This window comes from Rhinoraja longicauda, chromosome 2 (genome assembly GCF_053455715.1).
Source record: "Rhinoraja longicauda isolate Sanriku21f chromosome 2, sRhiLon1.1, whole genome shotgun sequence".
Taxonomy (NCBI): domain Eukaryota; kingdom Metazoa; phylum Chordata; class Chondrichthyes; order Rajiformes; family Arhynchobatidae; genus Rhinoraja; species Rhinoraja longicauda.
In genome coordinates this window covers 8,778,029-8,794,549 of record NC_135954.1, presented here as the reverse complement: position 1 = coordinate 8,794,549, position 16,521 = coordinate 8,778,029, and the positions used below count along the sequence as shown (strand labels likewise).

The window sequence follows — 16,521 nt, the reverse complement described above, 5'->3', positions numbered from 1 at the left end:
AAGAGGGAGGGGGAGAGGGAGGGAGGGGGGAAGAGGGAGGGGGGAGGGGGGAGAGGGAGGGGGGGGGGGAGAGGGAGGGAGGGGGGAAGAGGGAGGGAAGAGGGAGGGGGAAGAGGGAGGGGGAAAGAGGGAGGGGGAGAGGGGAGGGAGGGGGAAGAGGGAGGGGGGAGGGGGGGAGAGGGAGGGGGGGGGGGGGGAGAGAGGGGGGGGGGAGAGAGAGATGGGGGGGTGAGAGAGAGGGGGGGGGAGAGGGAGAGAGAGGAGAGGGAGGGAGAGAGGGGGGGAAGAGGAAGGAAGAGGGAGGGGGAAAGAGGGAGGGGGAGAGGGGAGGGAGGGGGGAAGAGGGAGGGGGGAGGGGGGGAGGGGGAGGGGGGGGAGAGGGAGGGGGGGAAGAGGGAGGGGAAGAGGGAGGGGGAAGAGGGAGGGGGAAGAGGGAGGGGGGAGAGAGAGGGGGGAGAGGGGGGGAGGGGAGGAGGAGAGAGGGGTGAAAGAGGGAGGGAGGGGGAAAGAGGGAGGGAGGAGGGGGGAGGTAGGAAGGAGGGGGGGAGGTAGGAGGGAAGAGGGGGAAGAGGGGGGGGGGAGACCGGCCACTCGGCCCATAGAGTTGATGCCTTCCGCTCCGTCGCGCGTCCGCCCGCCCGCTTCCATTGGCTGCCGCTTTTGCCGCGTGCGCCACAACTGCCATTTTGAATCGGGCGGCCGCTTGCTGGCGGCGCGAGATTCCGTTGCCCGCCCCCCCCCCCCCCCCCCCCCCACCCACCGCAGGAAGAAGCGCCCGCCCCCCCCACCCACCGCAGGAAGAAGCGCCCGCCCGCCCGCTTGATCGCCCGCCCGTCCGCCCGCCCGCCGCTGGTCCTCGGCTCGGTTCACGGAGCTCAGGTAAAATTCGCCCGCCCGCCCGCTGGTCCTCTGGGGCTCATCTCGCCTCACGGAGCGCAGCTAAAATCCCGCGTCTCTCTCCCCTCCCCCTCGATCGTGCGCTCGGATCGCCTCACAACAAGTAAAATAACGCCCCTTCCCCCCGTCCCGTCCCGTTCCGATCCGATCGCCGCCTTGTCTGTGGCACCCGGACTTTATTGTACGCGCGGAGGTGTGAGGGGAAACAGTCTCTCCCGGGGACTGACTGACTGACTGTTGTGAGGAAAGATTAACAACGCCGCGGCCTTCATTCAGCAAACGGCCGTCCGTCCGTCCGTCCGTCAGTCGATCCCTCAGCCCGCCCGCCCGCTACGGCAATGGGCCCCCGGATCCGCAGATCGGCTGCGGGGAGGCGAGGAAGAGAGAGGTAGGTAGGGGTAAAGAGAGAGAGAGAAGGGGGAGGGAGAAGGCGGTAGAGAAAGAGAGAATGTGTGGGGGTAGAGAGAGAGCGAGGGGGGTTGGAGAGAGAGTTTGAGGGGGGTTGGAGAGAGAGTTTGAAGGGGGTTGGAGAGAGAGTTTGAGGGGGGTTGGAGAGAGAGTGTGGGGGGTAGAGAGAGAGAGAGGGGGGTTGGAGAGAGAGTGTGGGGTGTAGAGAGAGCGTGAGGGGGGTTGGAGAGAGAGTGTGGGGGGTAGAGAGAGAGAGAGGGGGGTTGGAGAGAGAGTGTGGGGGGTAGAGAGAGAGTGAGGGGGGTTGGAGAGAGAGTGTGGGGGGTAGAGAGAGAGAGAGAGGGGGTGAGAGAGAGAGGGGGTTGGAGAGAGAGTGTGGGGGGTAGAGAGAGAGTGAGGGGGGTTGGAGAGAGAGTGTGGGGGGTAGAGAGAGAGAGAGAGAGGGGGTGAGAGAGAGAGGGGGGTGGGAGAGAGAGTTTGAGGTGGGTTGGAGAGAGTTTGAGAGGGGTTGGAGAGAGAGTGTGGGGGGTAGAGAGAGAGAGAGGGGGTTGGAGAGAGAGTGGGGGGGGTAGAGAGAGAGAGAGGGGGTGAGAGAGAGAGGGGGGTGGGAGAGAGAGTTTGAGGGGGGTTGGAGAGAGTTTGAGAGGGGTTGGAGAGAGAGTGAGGGGGTTGGAGAGAGAGTGAGGGGGTTGGAGAGCGAGTGGGGGGTTGGAGAGAGAGTGGGGGGTAGAGAGAGGGTGAGAGAGGGGGGGTTGGAGAGAGAGTGTGAGGGGGGTTGGAGAGAGAGTGGGGGGTTGGAGAGAGACTGAGGGGGGTTGGAGAGAGAGAGGGGGGTTGGAGAGAGAGTGGGGGGTAGAGAGAGGGTGAGAGAGGGGGGGTTGGAGAGAGAGTTTGAAGGGGGTTGGAGAGAGAGTGTGAGGGGGTTGGAGAGAGAGTTTGAGGGGGTTGGAGAGAGTGTGAGGGGGGTTGGAGAGAGTGAGGGGGGTTGGAGAGAGAGTGAGGGGGGTTGGAGAGAGTTTGAGGGGGGTTGGAGAGAGTGGGGGTAGAGAGAGAGAGAGAGTGGGGGTGAGAGAGAGGGGGGTTGGAGAGTGTGTGTGAAGGGGGTTGGAGAGAGTTTGAGGGGGGATGGAGAGAGAGTTTGAGGGGGGTTGGAGAGAGAGTGAGGGGGGTTGGCGAGAGAGTGGGGGGTAGAGAGAGAGAGAGAGTGAGGGGGTGAGAGAGAGGGGGGTTGGAGAGAGTGTGTGAAGGGGGTTGGAGAGAGTTTGAGGGGGGTTGGAGAGAGAGTTTGAGGGGGGTTGGAGAGAGAGTGAGGGGGGTTGGAGAGAGAGTTTGAGGGGGGTTGGAGAGAGTGAGGGGGGTTGGAGAGAGAGTGAGGGGAGTTGGAGAGAGTGAGGGGGGGTTGGAGAGAGAGTTTGAGGGAGGGTTGGAGAGAGAGTGAGGGGGGTTGGAGAGAGTGAGGGGGTTGGAGAGAGTGAGGGGGTTGGAGAGAGAGAGTGAGGGGGGTTGGAGAGAGAGAGTGAGGGGGTTTGGAGAGAGAGTGAGGGGGGTTGGAGAGAGAGTGAGGGGGGTTGGAGAGAGAGAGAGTGAGGGGGTAGAGAGAGAGAGGGGTGTAGAGAGGGAGGGGGTAGGAAAGAGAGTTTGAGGGGGGTTGGAGCGAGAGTTTGAAGGGGGTTGGAGAGAGAGAGAGAGTGGGGGTAAAGAGAGCGTAAGGGGGCTGGTGAGCATGTCAAATTGTTTTTATTATATTGGTGGACTGGGTGACCTTTCATTTCACTGCACATCTTGTGACAAATAGACTTGAATTGAGGGGGTAGAGAGAGAATGTGAGGGGGTAGAGAGAGAATGAGGGGGTAGAGAGAGAGTGTGTGGGGGAGAGAGAGAGAGAGTGAGGGGCTAGATTGTGTGAGGTTGTAGAGAGTGAGGGGGTAGAGAGAGGGGGTAGAGAGAGTGTTTGAGGGGGGTTGGAGAGAGTGTTTGAGGGGGGTTGGAGAGAGAGTGAGGGGGGTTGGAGTGAGAGTTTGAAGGGGGTAGAGAGAGTGAAGGGGGGTTGGAGAGAGAGTTTGAAGGGGGTAGAGAGAGTGGGGGGGGGGTTGGAGAGAGTTTGAGGGGGGTTGGAGAGAGAGTTTGAAGGGGGTAGAGAGAGAGAGAGAGAGAGGGTAGAGAGAGAGAGAGTGAGGGGGCTGGAGAGAGTGTGAAATTGTTTATTCTTATTGCTCTATTGCTGGACTGTGGGTGACCTTTCATTTCACTGCACATCTTATATGTGTATGTGACAAATAAACTTGACTTGAGGGGGTAGAGAGAGAGTGTGGGGTTAGAGAGAGGGTGAGGGGGTAGAGAGAGAGTGAGGGGGTAGAGAGAGGGTGTGAGCGGGTAGAGAGAGAGTGCGAGGGGGTAGAGAGAGAGTGCGAGGGGGTAGAGAGAGAGTGTGAGGGGGTAGAGAGAGTGAGGGGAGAGAGAGAGTGATGGGGTAGAGAGTGTGAGGGGGTGTAGAGAGTGGGGGGCTGGAGAGAGAGAGGGGGGCTGGAGAGAGAGTGATGGGGTAGAGGAGGTGGGGGTAAAGAGTGAGGTGTAGTGGGAGAGATAAGGGGGTATGGGTGAAGGAGTACTGCCGTCTCTATTCCGCGCAGAGAAGCTGATCAAGTAGCAGTAACGTTGTTTATAAACAGTGGCTCACCACACCACCCACCTCTCCCTGCTTGTGTCTGCAGTTACTTCCTCTTGGCATCTTTTAAGGCCGTCCTGCATTGTCACACCAGTCATTTAAACAAAAAAAACCCCACAAGAATAAGAAGCAGAGATCCAACCCCTTCCAGTCTTTTCGGCAAGATCATGGCTGTTCTAGCTCTAACTTGATTTTTCCTCCACGATCTTCAAATCCCCCGCTTCTCTTAATAGTCAGTAATTTGTTAACCGTATATTGAATGAACATCATGGCTGTTTCCTTCGTAGCCTGCCTGGGAAAATCATTCCAAAGATCAGTCATTTTTTGAGGGATAGAAGGACATAAAGTGCTTATCAGTCTGAAGTCGGATTTTGACCCAAAACATCACCTATCTATGTTCTCCAGAGCCTGACCTCTTGAGTTACTCCAGCGCTGTGCGAACTCTTTAGTGTATTAACCAGGATCTGCACTTCTTTTATTTCTCTATTGTTTGAGGGTTGGAATTTTAATTTCGTTGTACCTGTTGCAACGACAATAAAGGTTTTATTATTATTATTATTTTTCCTCGTCCAAGTCCTGCACGGTCCTTCTCTGTTCTGAGACAATCAGAAATGCCTCAATCAGGAGATATTGCCCCCCTCCATCTCTCCTGACCGGTCAGAATGTCATAAGTTCTTTCCTTTCCTTCTTTATTAGGACATTATCTTTTCTTCAAAACCTTTTGGAAAGCAGGCCTTGTCTTTGCATTCCCTCCTTGTAGGCAACTAGACCCATTCTTACTATTTTCTCCCTTTGACTCCACTATGCAAAGTATTCAAATTTACCCCATATTCTTGTATTTCCTGTCTTTGTAAATTGTTTGGAATGAAGTATTTGAGTCAGATATTCAAGGTTAATCTATACAATAAGTAAAGCTGAAACTCATTCTTTATGGAAGACTGAGAAATTGAATTGGTGTAAAGCATGACATCTTATCCCATCACCAGTCATATTGATGTTCTTAAAATTGGTAATTGGCAAACTCTAAACAAATATTTGGATAAAAATAACTCCCAATGCTGGCTGATCGCGCTGTTAGGAATTTAGACCATAAAACATTGGAACAGAATTAGGCCATTCAGCCCATCAAGTCTACTCTGCCATTCGATCATGCCTGATCTATATGTCTTTCTCAACCCCATTCTCCTGCCTTTCCCCCATAACCTTAGACGTCCTTACTAATCAAGAATCTATTAAATCTCTGCTTAAAAAATACCCAATGACTTGGCTTCCACAGCCACCTGTGGGTATGAATTCTACAGATTCACCTCTGGCTAAAGTAATTTCTCTTCATCTCCATTCTAAAGGTACATCCTTTTATTCCAAAACTGTGCCCTCTGGTCCTAGACTTTCCCACTACTGGAAACATCCTCTCCACAGTCACGCTAGGCTCTTCATTGTTTGGTAGGTTTCAATGAGAATCCCTCTCATCCTTCTATACTCCCAACATGTACAGGTCCAAACTATTTTACGATAGTATTTTGGGCTCCTCGAGAACATAATAAATATTCTCAAGGAGCTCAGAATAACTTCTTTAGTCAGAGAAAGAAGCACATAATCTTGAAGAATTATGGAGATTTTTTGAGGTTTTTTGGATAAATATTTGCTGCAGTAAAATTTCAGAATGACGGAGAATAAGTAGGCTGGTGAAACTAATTGGAGAGTTCTTTGGGGGTAAAAAGGCCACGTTAACTGAATTGTCACCTGTGCAATACAGTGAAGATACAGAATGCAGTTAATTATTAAATTGTGGTATTTCTCGAGGTATTATCCTCAGTACAAGCCAGAAAGGGGTTCTTCGGTCCAATGTCCATTGTGTTCCCAAGTTGTCTTTCTGAGCTACTTCCATTTGCCTCTGTTTGGCCATGTCACAACAGATCCATAGCAGACAGCATCTCGCTGACCCTAAACTCGTATCCAGAACACGTAGACACCAAGGATACCTATTATCTACTATTAGATACCTATTTAGCGATTATAGCTCTTCCTTCAACACCATAGTCCCATCCAATCTCTTGGACCTAGGATTCAGCTCCCCTTCTCTGCCAGTGGATCCTTTACTTTCTGACCTACAATGTGAGGAAAGGTGACAACACCTACTCCAAAATAATTCTCAACGCTAGAGCCCACAAGGATGTGTTCTCAGTCCACTATTATACTCCCTCTATTCTGTACAGCTAAATGTTGCCATAATTCAATCTACAATTCTGCAGATGACACCACTGTGGTGGGCCGAATCACAAACAGTGATGAAACGGTGTTCAGGAAGGAGACAGAGAAATTAGTGACATGGTGCCAGGGCAATAACCCTCCCTCTCAATGTCAGCAAGACGAAAGAGCCAGCTAATGACTCCAGGAAGTATGGTGGAGTACTTGTCTCAATCAGCATCAAAGGTGCCAATATGTAAATGGTTGAGAGCTTCAAGGCCTGGGACGTTCTGCATGTCCCCAACAACTCTCGCCAACTTCTACAGATGGGCTGTAGAAAGCAATTTATCGGGATGCATCACAGCAAATAGGAGCGTGAGAAATCGCAGACAATTGTGGACACAGCCCATCATCCAAACCAACCTCCCTTCTATTGACTCCATCTACATTTCATGCTTCTTCCACAAGGCCACCAGGATAATCAAGGACGAGTCTCTCCCTGGACACCCCTGTTTCTCTCCTCTCCCATCAGACAAGAGGTACAGAAGTGTGAAAACGTATACCTCCAGATTCAGGGACAGTTTCGTCATAGTGATTATCAGCCAACTGAACCAGCCTATCACCAACTAGAGAACAATCCAGACCTACTATCTACCTCATTGGTAACCCAAGGGAATATTTTTAATTGGATTTTACTGGCCTTTATCTTGCACTCTGCATTATACCCTTTATCCTGTATCAGTACACTGTGGAGGGCTTGATTGGAATCATACATAGTATTTCTGCTGATTGGATAACACTCAACAAAAATGCTTTTCACTGTACCTCGGTACACATGGCAATAAACTAAACTAAACTAACAAACCTAAACATAGCCCTCCAAATCTTCCCTATCCATGCACCTGTCTAAATGTCTGTTAAACACTGTACGGTAACTGCGTGTGCAGCTTCCCTGGTAGCTCATTCCACCTATCCACCACCTTTATTGTGTGGGGGGAAAAAATGCCCCTCTGGCCCCTTTTAAATCTCGCAACCTGCCCACCTTGAACATGTACCAACTAATTTTAGACTTCACTTCCTTGGAGAAAAGACAGTGACCCATTACCTTTTTCAGAGGTTTTGCTTGTTGTAAATTTCCAAAGAAATATTTTGTAACTGGTGGTTTCCAGTCCATCAGATACAATATATATACTTTGAGATATTATTAGTCGTGTTTTTGGCTAGTTATGTTTATTGAGAAAAATTAAGATCCAGTAACATTGACATTCTTTCTAAGTAAATACATCGTTCTTTAAACTTGACTTGTAAGATAGATGCGTAGCCCAAATTATAAGGAGCGCAGATCTACTAAGGAGACAAAATTACCAAAAAATGTTTTTTTAAATCTGTGGTTTATAACAGCACTAACCACTTAATTCATTAATACAATAGACAATAGGTGCAGGAGTAGGCCATTCGGCCCTTTGAGCCAGCACCACCATTCACCGTGATCATGGCTGATCATGCACAATCAGTTCCCCGTTCCTGCCTTCTCCCCATATCCCTTGACTCCGCTATCATTAAGAGCTCTATCTAACTCTCTCTTGAAAGCATCCAGAGAATTGGCCTCCACTGCCTTCTAAAGCAGAGAATGCCACATCTTCACAACTTTCTGAGTGAAAAAGTTTTTCCTCATCTCTGTTCTAAAAGGCCTACCCCTTATTCTTAAACTGTGGCCCCTGGTTTAGGACTCCCCCAACATCGAGAACATGTTTCTCGCCTCTAGCGTGTCCAATCCCTTAATAATCTTATGTTTCACTAAGATCCCCTCTCATCCTTCTAAATTCCAGAGTATACAAGCCCAGTCGCTCCAGTCTTTCAACGTACGACAGTCCCGCTATTCCGGGAATTAACCTGAACCTACGCTGCACTCCCTCAATAGCAAGAATGTCCTTCCTCCAGTTTGGAGACCAAAACTGCACACAATACTCCAGGTGTGGTCTCACTAGGGCCCTGTACAACTGCAGAAGGACCTGTTTGCTCCAATACTCAACTCCTCTTGTTATGAAGGCCAACATTCCTGACTGTGCCCAACAAGACTGATGATTAATGCTGTTTTGAAGGAAATTCTTGTTATAGCACCTTTTGCAACATAACATTCCAAAGCACTTAAAACCATTTAAGTTTGAACTGTAGGAGCTCTGCATGCAATTTATGCACAGTGAGGTTCCACAAACAGCAATAAGAGGCTTCGGCCGTGGGCCCTGCAGACCGCAACATCGGGAGCTCGCAGGTCCCTGGCTGGCGACCGGCTTTTGGGAGCTCCAGCCGTAGCAGCTTCGACCGCCCCGAAGCACGAGGCACGATCAACCCGCCCGCAGGCCCTTCATCACCCTGCGTGGCTCGGCCGCAGCACTTTACATCGCCCGGTGGGGGCTCAGGACTCTCATCGCCCTGCGTGGCTCGGCCGCGGCATTTTCCATCGCCCGGTGGGGGCTCAGGACTTTCATCGGCCTGCTCGGCTCGGCCCTGGGACTTTCCATCGCCCGGTGGGGGCTTCAAGGGGTTGGGAGCCTCGATCACCTCGTGGCGCCACGGGAGAAGAACGAGGAGGAGATAAGACTTTGCCTTCCATCACAGTGAGGGTATGCCTAGAGCAATCACTGTGATGGCTGTTTTGTGTAAAAAATTGTATCTGTGTGTCTTGTGTTCTTTAATGTCTACTGCCGGACCCTGACGTGAGAGGACGCTGGCGTTGATTATTCGCCGCTTTTCCGTCAGGATAGTTTGTCTGTTTGTTTCTATGTTAATTGTATTTGTAAAGCGCTTTGTGCATGTGTTAAGGCGCTATATAAAATAAATATATTATTATTATTATTATTATAAGATAATTACCAATATTTCCTGGAGGCATGACTAGTGGCCAGGGCATGAGAACTTTCCCGCGTTTCTCGGGAATGGTACTTGATTTTTTTTTTCCCGGCCACCTGCAAAGCAGACTGAAATGCAGTTTTAAGGTTTTTGCTCAAAGGCTACATTTCGGTATCTTCCAGTATTGCTACTGGTTGTACACATCAACCCCGTCTCCAATTTGAATTGTTTCAAGCAAATAAACACAATGTGTTGCAATTGCACAACAGCGCCTGACAAAAAAAACAGAATTGACACTTCGGGTTGATGACATTTAATCAGAACTAAAACTTAAAATGTGTTTAATTTCTGAATTGCAGAGATGGCAGAGGGTGCAGAGAAGAAACAGAATATCAGTGTTGGAGATTGAGAGACTGCACATCGTTATTTGAGTGCTGATTGAGAGCAGGTGGCAAATACAAAATAATCACGGTTGATCTGACAAGAGGAAATAAAAATAAGATCATGGAGTTAGATTTTTTAAGTAGATAATGATCCAATTAGAATGCACTTTTATTAAAATGCTAATATCATCTACCCAAATGCTAATGTGTATTAATTGGAAATTGGTAGATATTCTGTCCACACGTGTTTGCAAAGATGGCTACGCCTGAGAAAGCAAAGAAGGCTGAAGGAACAAAGAAGAGAAATAAGCCTGACAAGTCTTCCACAAAAATAGAAAAATTGGAAAGTGAAGAGGAGGAGGAAGAGCGAGGTTAAGTACAAATCTTTTTTTAAAATAATTTAAGAATCTTGTCAAACATTTTTTTTTTAAAGGCACAAAGTGCTGGAGCAATTCAGTGGGTCAAGCAGGGTCCCTGGAGAACATGCACAAAAGATGTTGACTGAAGAAGTAACGACAGAGACTGAAGAAGGGTGCCGACCCAAAACATCGCCTATCCATATTCTCCAGAGATGCTGCCTGACCCGCTTTCTGTCTTTCCTTGGTAACACCTGCATCTGCAGTTCCTTGTTTCATCATTTACAAGAATATAATTTTTAATATTATAGTTGGATTGCTGGAAAGAAGCCCGATTGTAGAGGGAAAAAGGGAAAAGAAAAAGGTGGAAAGACTGACTTTACAAGTGACACCGTCTGCAAAAGAGACATTTAGTGTTCCTGAAGGTAAACATCTCAAAGTTTAGTAATTTATAATTGCTAATATTTTAATGTTTTAATGGATTTATCTTTTCTATGAGGAAACCAGGAAAGTGAAGAACCTGAGTGGTTTGAATAAATTCCTTAGAATTCATAATAGATTATGGTCTGTGGAAGGAACAAGGATGATTTACTTTCAAATGTTATCACTGGGTAAAGCATGTATCATGACATAGGGAGACCACTTTATTCCATAATATTTTGATTGTTAAAAATTGAATATTAAAGGAAAAAATAAGTTGATGTACAATAATGCCAAACAAATACTTTTAAAAATCTGAGAAACAATGTAACATGAAAGCCATTAGTTTGTTCGTTTCTCACTTCAAACACTAGTATGTCTTTATTGTTAGTAACAGGTGAAACTATTTTCCTCAAGCTCTGAAAGAGGTTTTAAGAATTAATGGTTCTGTTGTTGAATTTACAAACTTGTATTATGACGGCACTCTAGCTCAACTGGATGTGTTCAATATGTATTATATGTAAGATTTTTATTCCCATGATTCCAAATTTTTAAAAGTTCTCTCCACATTCTCATCAACTCATCTCAGATGTTATCATTCACCTACACTTTTACAGTACCCTACTATTCTATCAATCCAAATATCTTGGAATGTGGGAGGAAACTGAAGCACCCAGAGGTTCTTTGTGTAATTACGATGATGAGCATGGTAGATACAAAATGCTGGAGTAACTCAGCGGGACAGGCAGCATCTCTGGAGAGAAGGAATGAGTGACGTTTTGGGTCGAGACCCTTCTTCAGACTGAAGAATGGTCTCAACCCGAAATGTCACCCATTCCTTCTCTCCAGAGATGCTGCCTGTTCCGCTGAGTCACTCCAGCATTTTATGTCTACCTTCGATTTAAACCAGCATCTGTAGTTCTTTCTTACACACGACGATGTGCATGTTCAACCAAATGTGGCCCAAATCCCAAACTGAACCACGTACAGTGTTCATGTGCGCATTTCAAGAGGAGTTATTGGATAGCATAAAAAGGATCCCGCATGATATTTATTTCCTCTTCTATCTCCTGATCTCTCCCTCTTTTTGGTATTTGGCTAACAATGTACTGTTGGTTAGGCAAAATACTGGAAAGATGCTTATGAGGAAGATGGACCTGTTTTGTATAAATCCAATTAAATTTTATTTTTGCAGCTGCCTTGCTAACTCAGCAAACCTTGAAAGTTTTAAACTTTTGAAATTGAAGACCAATATTTTCTTTAACTTTATTTAAAAAGGTCTTGATTGGATAACAGCTTTGCTAATGGAAACTTGTCGGAGCAGCAATGATTGATTTTTGATTTTGTATCGATTAGGTAGAGGCACAAGGCTGGGAGAAATTGAAAGGATACAGTATTTCATGAGCAAAACTAAGGCTGAAGATCTCAAAACTCTGCACAAAATCTTATACAATAGGCCAGGTTCGGTAAGCTGACTGAAAGTCTACGCGAGATTGATCATTTTAAGTAGTTCAACAATCTGTTTCTATGCAGTATGATTTTAGCATTTGGAAAAAACAAATTATAGCTTATTTAATTCGGGGGTGAATCCCACGCTTAATTTTTTTTTGCATTGTAACCAAATTGATATGCAGCGATTGCACAAGACAAGCCATTGTTATTTTGTGGGTAAAGTTTTCTGACAATCGTAAAGGGACTCCTTTACAGAAGCGTACTACTTGATGTGGTCTTTTGCTTTTGCTTTGTAAGCTTTGAGTGGCTATGTTCAAATTTGACTGATATTACCATCAACGCGGTCTGCTCCATGCATAAACAGACTGGTGAATACTCACAGCAGTGCTTTTTTTGTTGGTTAATCCCCTCCTAATTCAATGAGGTTAAAGATAGTGCAAATAAAAACAAAGGAAAATATATATATTTATTGTGTAGATCAGCAACTCGTTAATTAAATGCAAATACTTAAATCCGGTGCTTTTTTTCGTGACAGTGCACCTCTTAAAGGGTTAAACATAATTATTTTGTTATCCAGCCACGTGACAAGTTTATTAATCATTTGTATCAGACCTTTTGTGTACTAAAAGGTACTGCTTGCACGTAAAAGTTAATTACAGTGGGGAAGTGTTATGCCTTTTTTCTACTGTAATCTCGAGTAATGGAGTCATACGGCACAGAAACAGGCTTCGACCCAACTTATCCATGCTGACCAAGATGCCACATCTAAACAAGTACCAATTGCATGTGTTTGCTCCATGTCCCTCAAATCCTTTCCTATCCATCTACCTGTCCAAGTGTCTTAAATGGCATTATGGTACGTGCCTCGACTATTTCCTTGTCAGCTTGTTCCATAATACCCATCACCCTCTATTAAGAGAAAAAGTTACCCCTCATTCCTATTAAATCTTTACCCTCTTACCTTACACGTATGTCTTCTGAAACTGAATACAATACCCCAAATTAGGCCTCACCAAAGTGTTGTACAACTGTAACATAACATCCCAACTTCTATACTCAATACTCTGACTGATGAATGCCAATATACCAAAAGCCACTTTATCCACCCTATCTACCTGTGATGCCACTTTCAGAGAAAAAATTACCTGTAATCCTCAATCCTCTATGACACTCCCCAGGGCCCTACCATTCAATAGACAATGGGTGCAGGAGGAGGCCATTCGACCCTTCGAGCCAGCACCGCCATTCAATGTGATCATGGCTGATCATTCTCAATCAGTACCCCGTTCCTGCCTTCTCCCCATACCCCCTGACTCCGCTGTCCTTAAGAGCTCTATCCAGCTCTCTCTTGAATGCATTCACCGTGAAGATCCAGCCCAGGGTTGACTTCCCAAAATGGAACGCCTTACAATTATCAGTATTAAACTCCATTCGCCATCTCAGCCCACTTGCCCAGCTGATCAAATACCTGGTTTAATTTTTGATAACCACCTTCACTGTCTACGATACCACCCACTTTAGTGTCATCTGTAAACTTACAAATCGTACCTTGTATGTTCTCATCCAAGTTGTTGATATAAACCACAAACAGCAATCGGTCTCTGAGGTACACCACTAGTGACAGGCCACCGTCATCCTCTGCTTCCTTCCATGAAGCTAATTCTCTATCCAGTTGGCTAGCTCTCCCTGGATCCGTCCGGTGTGATGTAACCTTCCAGAGCAGTCTACCATACAGAAACCTTTCAAAGGCCTTTGCCCTCATTAACTTTTTTGGTTTCTACCAAAAAACTCATCAGTTTCATAGGGGACGATATCCCACGGAGAAAACCATGCTGACTATCCCGAGCTGTGCTGTCTATCAAAATGCTTATGTATCTTCTCCCTCAGAATTCTCTCCAGTAACTCGCCTACTACAGCTGTTGGGCTCACAGGCTATAGTTAGCAGGCTTTTCCATACAGCCCTTCTTTAATAGAGGCATAACATTAGCCACCTTCCAGTCTTCTGGCATATCATCAGTGTCTAGTGATCATTCATATATCTCAGCCAGGGCTCTTGCAATCTCTTCTCTAGCTTTCCACACTGTCCTCGGATTTATCTGATCAAGCCCTGGAGATTTATCTACCTTCATATACCTTAGGACCTCCAACACATCCTCGACCATAATCCAAACTGTCCTCAAGTGATATCAGTTAACTATTCCAAGTTCCCCATTCTTGTCTTTCTCCATGTTAAAAACAGAGAATTATTTGTTGAGGACCTTGCCCATCACCACACAGATGACTAGTTTGGTTTCTGAGAGGTCCTTTCTTCCATTCTAATTGCCCTCTTTCCCTTAATGATGTCTCTTTGGATTCTCATCAACATTACCTGCCAGAGCTATTATCTGCCAGAGCTATCTCAGGACTCCCTTTTTGCCCTAATGTTCAGAAAGTTGCTTTAAATAAACTTTATTCATGTTTTTTTTTTGTAATTGATGCATTTTAGCTTCCCATATTAAAGAGAAACATTCGTCTCTTTACTGGGTTCTCCTTTGAAAGTGGCAGTGATCAGCACAAGAAAAAAGAAGAGGTACTGAAAAAGTGAGTAACCAATTATTAAATTTTACCTTTGCATTCAAAATAAAATTCTGTTGGGTATGAATGTTTGAAAACATGCTGTCACGTCAATGTCAGAATATAATTAACATTAGTTGAATGTGCACTTGGTGTGAATTATATTTGCTGTTTGTGTGAAAAGATATATATTAAAATAAATAGTTTTTTGGAGGTTAATCTGTTGGTGAGAAGCATCCTCTGGTCTTAAAAGAAGGGACTGATGGGATGATTAAGGTATTAGTTTTATTTTCTCAAAATTTCCTAGATTTGGGGAAGATTTAATCAAATTTTTTAAATTGGATTATTCAAGGAAAAGAGATAAAGCCGGACTAAAAACCAATTAATTTAATAACTGCCATGGAAAATATTGGAAGTTGTTCTCAAAAATATTACAACAGGTCACATAAATCATGGTAATCGGTCACTATGCTTTATTTTTAAAGGGAAATCCTGTTTGATCAATTTATTGGGGTTCTTTGCCAATGTGTGTGGAAAAAGCAGACAGTAGGTGAACTATAATTTCCAGAAGGCCTGACATCTGGCTCACTGATGGGTCTGGAATGTGAGCCTAGGTTAGGGGATATCCAGTGGACTTGCAGGGAGTGTGGCCAGAGTCAGGAATCCGGAGTGTGTCTGGGCTCCATCCATGAGCCAAGTGTGTGGCCAGATCCAAAGTTAAGGAATGAATACCAAGGATCAGGAATGTGGCTGGGTTTGCAGCTGAAGCTGTCTCTTTCCTGCTCCATTTCTACTCGCTTGATTTGCAGGTAAATTTATGCCAGGTAATGTGTAAGAAAATTGAAGTAAGTCTTTATCCTGGCACCAACAACATCAGCAAATTATATTGGAACTTTGAGATAGAGGTTACCAGGGAAATTGATAAGGGCAAGGCTGTGGATGTTGTCTATATGGACTTCAGTAAGGCATTTGACAAGGTTCCACATGGAAGGTTGATTAAGAAGGTTAAATCGTTGGGTATTAATAGTGAGGTTGCAAGATGGATTCAACAATGGCTGAATGGGAGATACCAGAGGGTAACGGTTGACAATTGTATGTCAGGTTGGAGGCCAGTGTCTAGTGGAGTGCCCCAAGGATCTGTGTTGGGTCCACTGTTGTTTGTCATTTACATTAATGATCTGGATGATGGTGTGGCAAATTGGATTAGTAAATATGCAGATGATACTAAGATAGGTGGAGTAGTTGATAGTGAGGTAGATTTTCAAAGTCTACAGAGAGACTTGGGCTTTTTGGAAGGGTGGGCTGAAAGATGGCAGATGGAGTTTAATGCTGATAAGTGTGAGGTGCTGCATTTTGGTAGGACAAATCAAAATAGGACGTACAGGGTAAATGGTAGGGAATTGAGGAATGCAGTGGAACAGAGGGATCTGGGAATAACTGTGCATTGTTCCCTGAAGGTGGAATCTCATGTGGATAGGGTGGTGAAGAAGGCGTTTGGTATGCTTGCCTTTATAAATCAGAGCATCGAGTATAGAAGTTGGGATGTAATGTTGAAATTGTACAGGGCATTGGTGAGGCCGAATCTGGAGTATGGTGTGCAGTTCTGGTCGCCAAATTATAGGAAGGATGTCGACAAAATGGAGAGGGTACAGAGGAGATTTACTAGAATGTTGCCTGGGTTTCAGCACTTACGCTACAGAGAGAGGTTGAACAGGTTGCGTCTTTATTCTTTGGAGCGTAGAAGGTTGAGGGGGGACTTGATAGAGGTTTTTAAAATTTTGAGAGGGACGGACAGAGTTGACGTGGGTAGGCTTTTCCCTTTGAGAGTGGGGAAGATTCCAACAAGGGGACATAGCTTCAGAATTGAGGGACAAAGGTTTAGGGGTAACATGAGGGGGAACTTCTTTACTCAGAGGGTTGTGGCTGTATGGAATGGACTTCCGGTGGAAGTGGTGGAGGCTGGCTCGATTTTATTATTTAAGAGTAAATTGGATAGGTATATGGATAGGAGGGGATTGGAGGGTTATGGTCTGAGTGCAGGTAGATGAGACTAGGTCAGGGAGAATGGTCGGCGTGGACTGGTAGGGCCGGACAGGCCTGTTTCCATGCTGTAGTTGTTATATGTTATATGTTAGACACAAAATGCTGGGGTAACTCAGCGGGACAGGCAGCATCTCTGGGTAGAAAGTTTGGGTGATGTTTTGGGTCGAGACCCTTCTTCAGACTGAATCAGTGGAGAGGGAGATACAGAGATAAGGAAATGTAAGGTGTAAAAACAAAACAAAAGGGATGGAGATCAAGGAAAATGTAGAATAGCTTGTTAGCTAGGAGAAGGTAACAACAAAGCAAA

At 46.0% G+C, this 16,521-nt stretch overlaps 1 protein-coding gene across 2 annotated transcripts in view; it reads left to right on the top strand.

The window, feature by feature from the left end:
* The first annotated feature begins 774 nt into the window (after window positions 1–774).
* LOC144602120 (protein DEK-like) overlaps window positions 775–16,521 on the top strand; it is a 38,699-nt gene continuing 22,952 nt past the window's right edge. Inside the window, exons 1-5 of one of the 2 annotated variants that reach the window (XM_078414838.1) lie at window positions 775–879; window positions 9,620–9,761; window positions 10,058–10,171; window positions 11,523–11,632; window positions 14,104–14,198. In XM_078414838.1, the coding sequence (XP_078270964.1) occupies window positions 9,647–9,761; window positions 10,058–10,171; window positions 11,523–11,632; window positions 14,104–14,198 (434 nt within the window). In that variant the 5' untranslated portion in view covers window positions 775–879; window positions 9,620–9,646. Of the gene's footprint in view, window positions 880–8,522; window positions 8,782–9,619; window positions 9,762–10,057; window positions 10,172–11,522; window positions 11,633–14,103; window positions 14,199–16,521 lie in introns of those variants that run through there. The other variant, XM_078414845.1, reaches the window with a different exon arrangement.